Source organism: Patella vulgata, chromosome 8, assembly GCF_932274485.2.
Source record: "Patella vulgata chromosome 8, xgPatVulg1.2, whole genome shotgun sequence".
Taxonomy (NCBI): domain Eukaryota; kingdom Metazoa; phylum Mollusca; class Gastropoda; family Patellidae; genus Patella; species Patella vulgata.
In genome coordinates, this window is record NC_065886.2 from 43,339,210 (window position 1) to 43,352,150 (window position 12,941).

At 34.1% G+C, this 12,941-nt stretch overlaps 1 protein-coding gene across 4 annotated transcripts in view; it reads right to left on the minus strand.

The window, feature by feature from the left end:
* The window catches only part of LOC126831141 (protein Shroom1), a 134,022-nt gene that overhangs the window by 45,238 nt on the left and 75,843 nt on the right, over positions 1-12,941 (minus strand). For all 4 annotated transcript variants that reach the window (XM_050561805.2, XM_050561806.2, XM_050561807.2 and 1 more), the window contains 2 exons: positions 2,643-6,198; positions 1,269-1,315 (listed from right to left, as the gene is read on the minus strand). In XM_050561805.2, the coding sequence (XP_050417762.1) occupies positions 1,269-1,315; positions 2,643-6,198 (3,603 nt within the window). The remainder of the gene's footprint in view (positions 1-1,268; positions 1,316-2,642; positions 6,199-12,941) is intronic.

Sequence of the window (12,941 nt, forward strand, 5' to 3'; positions counted from 1 at the left end):
TACCCACTTTAAAGAGTACTTGATGAACTATCTATACAGGGATTGATGTTCAAAGAATTATTGTGGTACAATAAACTTATTGTTATTGACACCATCCTACAGGAAATACTTATACTATCTATCCCGCTACTAGTACTCTATCTTTTATACTTATTCATTCAGTTTGCAGTATTGACATTCACTCAGTTACGGACATGATGACATGATAAATACAGAAATAAACTAAACCAGGTTTAATGAAAACACTATATCCTAAAGTCACAACTTTCTAAGATAAATGCACTTTTTCAGTTTACAAACCAGGTAGAATGAGGAAAGTTTATATTCTTAGGATATTAAGAATCATAGTTTGTGATTTCCACTAGTAATATATTTTTGAATTAAACTATTTGATTTTCTGTATTTATCTACACTGTACTCATGCCCCATCTATTTATAAGGCATAAAACCATTTCATGTTTCATTAATGCACATCAAAAGCTACAATATGGCTATCAATTTTAGTTAGGCCAAAGTAATATCACTTTTAGCTTTTAAGGGTCTTGATAACTATTCAACTATTCAAGTCTTGTGAACAACGTTTTAAAACTCAAACATTATATTATTAAAAGAGCAATTGAATATTTTTTGTTCTTAAACATTTAGGAAACAAAATTTTCATAACTATTCCCACAGAACAAACATTCAAACCGGTATGACCCTGAGCATAACCTTTCACAAAATGAAGGGTGGTTACAATTTTGTAATTCAAATCGATTTTTTTTTTTGTGATGTTTACAGATGCATTATGTAAGTTTTAGTTAAAGGGTTGACCCTTCTTGAAATAATAGTTCAAAAATAGATAATGACAAAAGAATTTATTGAAAATTTCATTCAAATTACACTATTCTGAGTGAAGCTATGGCTGTTTGGAAGTTATAGATTGTTTATTATTGTAACAACAGTACTTGACAATCAAGTCTAAGTATCAATTATCCATTTATCATTAAATTTGTAAATCTCGCAGGTGTTTTAATCCATTTAAATCTAAGACTTCCAATAGTCTAGCGAGTTGATTTTAGGCTTGTCATGTGAATAAATGTCTAAATAATAGTTTATATAACATTTTGAAAAAAAAAAAAAAGAACTGCAATAGGCAGGTTTAGCTCTTACATAATGCATCTTTAAGGGATACTATTAAATTAAAGTGTAGATGTAAAGGTATGATATACTGGTGGATGTACCATATGAAAACAAAATAATGTATACCATAGTAATTATAAACTTACCTGGAGATCGGAATTGTCTGGTCTTGAACTAAATCAGGCATGTTCTTCTGTAAAATATTATAAATATAATAATTATTCAATTTAATCTTTTTTAAAAAATAGAAAACCAACTTCTGAAATACTAGTTTTCAGAAGATGAGCTCTAATAAAGTGTGTCAAATTGAAAGTCACCATGATGACCAGAGTTATCCCCCTTTAGTCTTCAGATCTGCTTGAGAAGACATTTCTTATTCATGGTTTGGCTCAATGTCCACAAAAAGGTATTAATTAAAAATTATTACAATTTCTTTTCTCAACAAAAGTTTAATATGTTTAAGGGTCAAACTGTATTTTCATTTATTTCAATTTTAGTTTAAAACAATTCCTTTTCTCAACATAAGTTTAATTTGTTTAAGGGTCAAACTATCAAACTGTATTTTCATTTATTTCAATTTTTGTTTGAAAAAACAAATATTTGTTTCACTTTGTTGACATAATTTGTCAAAACAGTAGAAAACATGAACATTTCAAATATTAGTGGCAATGGATAAAATGTATGTGTCTTGCTTCCCAGATCAATGTGTTCTACTATCTAAATGATCCTCATATAAATAAAACCAAGCAACCACATTTATTTCTCAACCTGGGTCCTTATAACATCATTTTCGACTGGAATAAATGGATATAAATATAAAGAATGTGGGGACCCTTCGGGACTAAATCTTGTGATATTGTATAGCCGTTCATTGCAAAAGTTCTTAAGTGTGAATCCATTTCGATTTAAAATGGTTCAAACATTATCCAACGTGGAATATCATTTATGTCTCAGTCGGGATCAGTCTTGGAAAGCCCAATTATTTGTATCGTAACATTTCTACTTGCTTATCAGCCTTCTAAGTGATTTGATTGGCTTTTTTGGAGGGTGCACGGCATGGGCTATTTCCGAATAGGATAATAGATGCCATTTCTCTTGGGAGGGCTTGCTAAATTGAACAATGGTGGGGTCATAAACCGTTATATAAACGATCAAATTTCGTTACAGTGCGGTAAAAATAATTTTCACTCGGCTTTGAGAGTTCATATTTTTATAAGGCGTTCGGCTTTGAGCGTTTGAATGAATGGAGTTAAACACTTGTCATTTTAGAGACCAACATAGAGTATTCAATGGTGACATGTGCCATGGTAGGGAGGAGAATTTTGCCCCGACAGCAGCATTTTCTGTCTGCTATCAAGGTTTTCTTTTGCATGCATCCCAATGTGTAACAAGTGGTCTTTGGTTTTGATCTTTTACCATACTTGTTGAATTTTAAGATGAAATCAATTTTACGGGATTTAACTTTTCAGAAATATGACGCCTAAAATATAATTTAGAAAAAAAAAAAAACAATAACATACCTCAATTTCATCTTTATGTCGTTCATGTCGGGTAGTGTGAGATGGCGAAAAAACACTTATATCCTCATATGTGTTTTCTGAACACATAGATGAACGATTAGATTTCCCTTCTGCATCATTCCCGTAACTTGAAGCTTGAGAACGTAGTCTACTCCACTCAGTTTCACGTCTGGGTTTATTCATATCCATGTAATCCTGAGAATTACGCGAGGATGATGATGAGCCAGATCTTCGGAAGCTGTCCGCTCTTTGCGTTCGATTGGCTAAATTTTCTGATGTTTTTGAAATCAGATCTTGTACAGACTGCGTTGGAGACATGGGTAGTTGTTTTATATCACCACTCGAACCCCGGTTACCTTGGCTACCTTCTTGACTTCCTGAAGAACTATTCCTTTTTCCAGTTTTAATCTCCATGAAGTTGAGCACAGCCTGTTGCTGGATCTTTTTCAGATCGGATTCAGAATTCCTTTTCATCATGTCGCCTGTTTTAAAACGAGTATAAGCTGAATCTGTCTGTGCTTGTAAAAGATCTGGACTGGAAATAGCAGGACTTTGGTTAATGCTTGTAACAGAAATATGTTCAGATACTGACCGTCTCATAGCAGCAACAGGTCTCTGTGAGGTGTGATCATTACTGAATAATTCCCTCTTTGTTCCAGCTGAAGTTTCTGCTCTTTGATCTTCACGTCCACTCGAAGATCGCGATCTTTGTACTTCATTATCCTGGAATACATCATTTTCCTCTTGAATTTGGTCCAAAGTTTTTGAATCAGCTGAACCTCGACTTAATCGACTCATTGGAACATAATTTTCCCCAGCTTTGCGTAAGCTCTGTGCTTCATTAACAGCTTTAAGAGTTGCAGCCGCACCACGCAGGACCCTCTCCGTCTCATCATAAATACCATACGCTTTCTTCATGGATGGTTTGCGTCCTAGGTTTACATCCACGTTCTTATCCTTGGTGTCCTCTTTGTTCACTCCTTGGTTCGTAGCAGAAGGAGATTTAGATTCATTAAACACAGAATCATTTGATTCTAATCGAATATCATGGCCGCCAGTTCCAGAAAGTCGAGAAGTATCGCTACTGCTGTAATGCGTGCTACCAGATGAACGACTGTCAGGGGAACTTTTTGGTTGGGATGGAGTAGAAGAATCAGAACTGCGGTGTGGTCTGCGAGGACCAGAAGACTTATTATCGGTATTAGGAGAGCTGTTTACTCTTGAATGATTGACAGATGATGAAGAGCTATACCGCAGTTCGTGTAATGGTCGTGATCGTTGAGATAACATACTAGGATCCAGACTTCTACGACCTTTGGCAATGCTACTCCTGTTGCTGGCCGACTCTGATATAACAGATGATAAATCATGACGGGAGTCCGAAAGACTGGAATGAGACCCAAAATCATCTCTACCAAACGGACCAGCACTTTCTGAGGAATGGATAACAACACTACTGTAGGATTCAGCTTCTTTCATCCCAGGTTGAACTGGGTCCACACGATTCGAAGACTCCTGGGGGGTATGATGTCGTTTGTCATAGCTGCTTGCCATTCTTCCTTTGTAAAACTCTTCCGATAATTTACGTAATATTGGCGCTTGATTGGCAGTATATTCCGAATAATGTGGAATGTGATCTTGGGCTTTTGGTTCACTTGGACCCTCGTCAGATGCATACTTTTCATGTATACTTTTAAAGTCTCCAATATCGGCATAATTAGAACGTATTGGAGAATAATCAGCGTAATTACGCGAACCATTGTCTTTTGGTTTTTCAGAGTCACTTCTGGATGCTACAGAATTTATATCAGCATAATTTGATCTTCTATCATTGGGGCTGTAGCTTTGTTTGTCCTGTCTCTGTATCACTTTGTCACCGAACGCGATTGCATCACTTGTTGTTGGTGAAGTCTGTGATCCAAAATCATTCACAGCAGCCGTTTTGGCAGAATTCACTGATTTTGGAATTGTCACTTGCATGTTATAAGAAGTTGGAGAACGATCTGTCTGAGTACTTGTATTATAATATGGCGTCTGTTTCACAATGTATGCTTTTGAACTAGATTTTATCTGAGACGATGGTCCTTGTTGATATTCACGAGCACTACTTCCAGTATTTGCTGGACTTTTGGGATCTTTTGGACTGTGTTGCGGACTCGTACATGAGTCAACCATTGTTTTTTCTCGTAAGTTAGAGTTACTCACAGATCGTGAAGAGGGTGGTCCCCCTTTAGCTTCAAGAGGACTGTGCATTGGACTTGTTGAACTTTGTACACTATAGTTAAGTTTACTTTGACTACGCTCTCCTATCTGATTCGTAAAGGAGGTGGGGCGAACGATTGGTTTCTCCATGAGCGAATTTTTAGCATTAATTTCTCTTTCCTCTAAACTAGGCACATCTCTTTCCGGAGGAGATGGAACATTATAATTTTCATCACCTAAATTATGTCCATCAGAATCAAGTTTCGGTGGTGGATAGCCAGGTTTCGAGTCATAAAACTTTTTTATCTGATTTTGGTCCACATTATCAAAGTTTCTTTGACGTACCCTTCCATATTTATCATAAACAAACTCGGATTTAAGACCAGGATCACTTCCCACACGAATTTTACCATCTTCCCCTTTTCTCTCTGAATTTGGACTGTTTCGTTCAGGTAAAGGTCGTAGTCCTGGAGTATACGCCAGACGCTGTTTACCTGGAAACTCTTTATTAGTGTTTGTATGATCTGTCCACGATTGAGCACGTGTATTTATAGGCTGTGACTGTTCGGAACCACTATTTGGTTTGGTTACTGGCCATGAAGGATATTTTTCATGACTCTGATTCACTTTAACATATCGTAAACTTGAAGGATCGCGCACTGGGGGAATGGGAGGCGATTGGGAAGATGCAATGGGATCACTTTGTTTTGTCTGTGACGACAATCCCTGAGTACATGTATCGTCACCATCAGAATCTAAATCGTCAATTTCTGAGATTTTTTCACTTCGAAGAGGTGTCGTTCCATAATCGGATATATTTTCGTAGTCTGCTTGGTATTTTTGTAACATATACGGTGGCAGAGATCTGCGTGTGTTTTTACTTTGTGAATTTTTACCCTCGTTATCATATGAGTCTGTTGTCTCGTACATATTTTTCTGAGACGGTTGATTGAGATAAGTTCGCTTGAAGTCCCCACTACCTAGATTCCATGACGTGTTTAAAGCAGATGACCGACTGTCTATTGAATAGCGTTCATAATTATTGTTATAATATTCAGAGCGTTTCGGACTTGATTGGGAGAGACTTTTCTCAGTTTTCACATCGTTGTTCAGATTCGGACTGGATTTAGCACTGCTGATTGAATTCCCATAACTTCCTGAAGGATTATTAGGGGTCGACTGAGTCAGACTGGGGGAAGATTTTGCTGGCGCAAGTTTACCTTCCCGAAAATTATGGTGAGGTGGAGCTCTTTCTGATGCTTGTCGATTTGTCTGACCATAAGTTTGGTTCTCGTAATCAGGTCTGTTTTCTCTCTTTTCTTGGTCTCCACGGTTACGTACTGGTTTCTTTACACTGAAAAATATAAACAAAATTTACATAAATTATTTGTAAAAAAAATTTAATTGCTTGATCTTTTGTCAAAAATAATGAAGTAATCTGAAGTTGATATCAATAATTATGATTATTTAAGTCTGAATTTTAAATATATTCAAATCTTATATTCTGATAAACACAAAAAGTTCATAAGCCTGTGCAAACTGAAATTGTTTCCACAAAAAGAATCTTGCATAAAACCTGCAAGCGATTTACGACCAAACAATAGAAGTTGAACCAGAGAAAAACATGCGGACAAGGTTGTCATCTATTATCTATGTTGGATAAACTGTGAATTGTTTAAAAAGGAAAACCCAAGAGTGTGATAAATTATTTTCTTGTAGATAATGATAACCCAGGGCCAGCCAAGAAGGAAAAGAAATTTTCTCGATGAAAAACTAGGACAGAAGTACATAAAACCTTAAACTGCCTGCGTTTATTTATCTGGGTGGTTAAGATGGGGCTTAAAGAACAAAACACTTTACTTTGTGCGGTTAAAGCCCTCTTTCGAGAGGCTTGGTTACATGTAAACACTTGATTCTTCTATTCTGCTAAAAACCTTTTACTTGGTTAAGAATACTACAACAATTCACAATATATAGATTTCTGTAAAGGAGATATGTTAAAGTGACAAACTAACTTTAAAAGAGATATGTTAGTTAAAGTGATTGTCTCGCTAACTTTTAAGTGAGAATATCAATGCACCATTTATTCAAATTCTGAACTAGATGAAATATATGTTTGAGCAACTATTTTAATCATTAAAATACAACAAATAAATAAACATCTTCTAAATAAAAAAACAAACCTAAGAATGAATGACTGAAGTCAAAATCAACAAACCTAAAAACAGTTTCATCTCATAGATTTTTGTCAACATGTCACAGGTCAATATCATAAAAATTATATCCATACATGTACAATAATACAGGTATTCACATTATAAACATATTCAATGATAATATTTCACAGCTATATGTATATATAGTATATACTAGTAGTTACAAATTACTTATGTAAAGTACACCCACATAGTAATACTAAATCCTATATCAACAAACATGGTCACTAATCCATATACTACGATCAAACCACACACATATACTATATACTATAAACACATTGGTCTCTCCACTTGTTCTGTTACAGTACTATTTATTTGTAAACAATAATATACATAGATCACACTCCGCATATACCACACCCATGACAGTTACAATATTATGAATAAATTATCTCATTAATATGTGGGCTGAAGGAAACCAAACAGGTAAACCCCTTAAGAACATCTTCATGTGGATTTCACTAATCTGGATGAGGTAAATGGTTTGGTGTCATTTTGCTGATTACATGGAATGAGATAACAAAAAATATAAATGACTTGTCACTTATATGTCATGATTGGCTGAGATATTAGTCGTGACAGGTGTCTCAGGACATGGTATTCTGCTTACTCCTGAACACCTGATACCACTACTTTTAAAAGGAGACTCAGATCTAATTATAACGTCTCAAAAAGTATTTCGACACATGGAGTTATTACATGTTCAAATAGCTTTGAATATTGAATAGATGATATTTGAAACCACATCCCATATTATAAATTTTATTACAGTCACATGATTTTGAGTATTTTACCTGCAACCAGGACACAAAATGAATCGAATATGGATGATTGAATGAACAGCCTCAAGCAATATCAAAATTTAATTCACAAAATAAAGTGTCAGCATTTTTCTTTTAGAACAATTTGCAGACTAATTTGGGCGCAGAAACCCATACTCAATAAAATATTCATTTTTAGTAGGGATCGCTTGTGACCCGCTCTGGCTAAAGGATCCGCATGTCGCACAGCATCATATTTCAGTACAGTATATAGAAGTACTGTGGGACGAAAATTGTGAATTTGAGATTTGTGCGGAAATACATCACTTATAATGCGAACCACGAGGACTTTCACAACCTTCAGAATGAAATGTAGAATCCGAATATATCAATAACTCAATTTTAATTTTTTTGACCCATGATGATGCTCGAGATTCTAACTAGATTAAACCAGTTCGGCCATTTAATGATTTGATTTAAAAATGGAGAAACGTGGCTAAGACTCGAATTTTCCAGTAACGTAGTAACGATAATAAAGAATCAATGCACACATCTTGTCAAAACTACAAAAGGTGATAACTTGGCTCAGAATAAAGTAATTTGAATGAAATTTTCAAAATATTCATTTTGCATTATCTATTTTTGAACTATTATAGCAAGAACTGCCAGCTCTTTATCTAAATCTTATATAATGTATCTTTAATACACCTTTTAAATAGTTATGATGACTTTCAAGGCACATAATTAGAAAGAATAAAGAAATTATCATAAAAACTGAAACTGAAATATTTTTAGGATTCTGCCTTTAATTAGTCATAGGTTAAAATCTTAGCTCTTGGCCAATGAAAATGCTGCGTCTTAGTAAATATTTTCATGAAGAAGGCCCTGATGATCCCCCAAACTACCTGTGTGCCGTGTAATATCTATACATAAATAAAGCCCTGATGATCCCCTAAACTACCTATAACTACCTGTGTATTGGGTAAAATCTATACATAAATAAGGCCCTGATGATCCCCTAAATTACCTCTAACTACCTGTGTACTGGGTAAAATCTATACATAAATTAAGCCCACACACGATATAGTGGATTATTCCATTATGACATCAAAATAAACAGTGGCTATATGTGGTGGTAAACATTAGGAAATATGGCTCCTTGAAGATTATTGTATAGATGTCATTCATAGAAATAAAAATAAAGGAGGTTTATAAAGGATGACATTTTAGATGTACCTTAAACTATAACTGGGGATTATTATCAGCTTTTCCCAAGATCAAATTTCATTTATATGTTGGCAAGACACTGAAAGATTGCATTCATCTTTTAAGATTATTTACAGACGCTAACAGAAATAAAATTAATGTCTGATGATTTAACCATTGGTCATTTCAAACTGACACAGTAAATCGCTTTTATTGTTAAGAGCAGGAAGACCACATCACTCACAACAATTAACTAGAACTCCAAAGGATAAACACATGGACAATACAACAGTCCAAAAATGTTTGTGCACTCCTAAGATGGCATGGAATAAGGTGTTCTGGAATAGAGGAAGCATATCCTGCTTCATGCACAGACAACAAATAACTAGAAATCTACAAGATAAACATATTGATAATACAGGCCTACAACAAAATTTGTTGTCAAATGAGAAGTGCCATCACATGTTCTAGGATAGAGAAAGCATACCCTTCTCCATGCAGACAGAACCCATCACTAATTATACATAGCTATATGGGGGAGAGAGAGAACTAAGGTTTAACATACATAGTTTATGATCTAAAACATGTAACTTAGACCACACAATGCCCCCCCCCCCCACTCTCGCCTGCTATAGCTATAGGCATATGAAATGTTACATATTATGCATTGTCAAGTGGACCCACATGGTATATTATATCTAGACATACTGATATACACATGTACTTGTGGTAGGTAATATAGAAATACAATAGTCACATAGTATATACATGTAGGTAACAATCTCGTCCTTATATACATAATAATACACACCTATATTATCAAACAGGTCTGATTCACACCTCCATCATAAATAAATAATAACTCTAATATACAATAAATAACATGCTTCTATTGACAAATACTACAATATCTACCTACTCATCAAATAATATATTATATACATACATAATCCCTCCTACCTTTATTCAGTTTCTATTATTGTTAGAAATACAAGTTTCTGTAGACTATTATACACTTCATACAATCACTAAAAGTAACCTGCATTTTGAACAATTTTTTTTCCAATTTTGGTCAATAATATTCAATATGGAAGTTGGCATAAGATGAAACTTACGTCAGTTAATGTCACACCATCCTCTGTAGTACGTTCTAACATCAAAGTGGATATAAATCAAACTAGGAAACTACAATATTGTATAAGTTGTGTCTCTCATATAGTATGTGCAGGAGGAACACACTATACGCAAAACAAAACTGACAAGATAAACCTGCAGACATGACAAACTACATTTACATTGCAAAGAAATAAACAACAAATATCAAATCAAGTGAATGCATCCTTGGGCCAAATAAATAACAAATATCAAATCAAGTGAATGGATCCGGGGGCCAGTCGTAAGTATCCACTGTGCTGTATAGTTCTGGGCCTGTAATGATGCAGGCTTCACTCAAAATGAAATAAAAAAATCATTTACAAGAAATAATGCGACCGATCTTGATGGTGGTCGTCTCTTGAATGGCAATAGTCTACCAGTAGACATCACGAGTAAGAACATCAAACAATTTTAACAATAAGGGCGATAATCCGGATAGAATCTGGGGAGAAAATGCTAAAAAAAAAGTAAATAGGAGCATAATAAGGAATAGCAGTCCAAAAATGGTTTAATTCTGTTTAGTATTTACAAAGATATGATGAACTTAACAATCATTAATCTATACTGTTCCCCATGTAAATGAGCCCTGATATCGATCCGATTGAATCCTAGCCTGGAAATTATTTAGGGTTGATATTTGATTTGTTTTTCTTAATTAAATGTTAAATACTTATTTAACTTATTATTAGCATAGATAAAGCTTTGAGAAATTTAATATTTTCCCAAAAAATGCAAAGCATGCACAGTTACTTTATTCCAATTTCACACCATTTGATTTTTCCATATTTGAATTTGAATAAAGAATCTAAAATTATTACCATTATCATTTTCTGCTTCTCATTATGAAACTAACAGGCTTATTTATGTCATGGAAGATCAACCAGACACAATTCTTACTTGATCTGGTGAAAACATAACATTCCACTCCATTCCCTCAAACCTATTCGAATTTGATCTGATACATCCACATATATTTCAGTGATTACATGTCAATTATCTTTAAAATTCAACTATCGTACTTTCCTTAATCTGTAATGTGCACCCTTATTGTAAACATTAGTCAAACAGTTGCACACAACTTAAAAGAGTTTACATAACGACGACAATTAACTGTTTCTTGAGCACAAAAAAACATATTGCATACCTGCATATATTTGGTGGCGTGGACGAGAATTGATTATTGTTATAATCTGAATATTTAATGCATTAGTCGCAGGACAAGATAACCTGTACCTGTATATCTCATTATTTATAGATTAACCAGGTAAAAACCAAGTAGATGGAGTGGAGGCCCAACAGAATATTAAAAATTTAAATGATTATATTTGGACTTTTGAATTAAAGACAATTCTCACACTATACATAATAAAAGTGAAAATAAGAGGGACCCAGTGGTTGTGTGGTTAGCACACTAGATGCACAACAATAATGTCCTGTGTTCGAATCCTGATATGGGTGGTGAAGAATCTTTGTGACTTATCAAACCTTGTTGTCACTTGTCAGTATTGACACATACAGGGTTGACAAGAAACCAGAAAACTGTGTCTAATCATTCGAATGGGATGATAAACTGACGTGCTGTATATAAATGTGTATTGCCCATAAAAGATAACTTAAAATTCAATGATAAGTAGACAGAAATCCTTCTGTCTGGCAAAATTCTACGTCTCACATTGCACAAAATATTTAACATATGTTAGTCTCATAATGACTGAAGAACTGTGTTAAACTTCATTCCCTTTCTTTCCATACCAAAAACAGTTTGAAGCATGCTAAAGTAAAATTAAATACTTTTGATCGATTCTACTTATTTTCAGATATTGTAAATTTTCACCTCTTGTCCAAGGGTATTGTACTAAATCAACCATTCAAAACGTCTTGAAATTATCAATTTGTTTGTGCAGACTATGTTGACCACGATTATGATATATGAACCACTCGATATATACAAGATTATTTCATATGTCGTTAAATCACCTGTTACATACTTATCAATTTCACGTTAATCTTAAACAGATCAGACTTATCACATTCAAGTCAGAAACAAAGCAGTAGGTCTTAGTTTATAGTTTAATTATTTGAAATCTGTTTGAATGAATATAAAATCTGAATTACATATCCAAATAGGTAATCAATTTGATTCAACTTTTTCATGTTCGTTAATTGCAATATAAACCTGTAAGGTTGATAAGGAAAGTATTTGAACTGAATGAAAAAAAGAGGTACACCTGTGTACACATTGGTTTGAACGTGAAAGAACCCTATGCTGTTGGAATTCGATGAAAATTGAACAATAAGAGCAAAATCTGGGCTAAATTCCCTGCCCCCTTCACATGTCACACCATTGAAATTGAGAATACTGTGTTAGTCTCAAAATGACAAAAGTATTTTGTGAATGAGATGTTAAACCCCATTCCATTCAATCTAAATAACAAAAGAAGTAATATTCCTGCCCTAAAGAACAGCAGACTGTACAGTATCAAAATACTTTGTAAGTGAAGTAGACAATATTGTGTCTACCGAGATATACTGTAAAATACAACCCAGACAGACATTTTTATGTGATGATTAATTAACTAATCAATACAATAAATAACAGGTATTCCTCGTTAACAGGTAAACATCAATACACTTTATTTATGAACAATAAGATAAATCATTAATGTTTCACATTCTAATCTCTCCTCATCATCTCTTTTTTCATGGCCTTGTGTCAGATTTCTTTACATAACTCAACGTTTTTAAATAACTTTTGA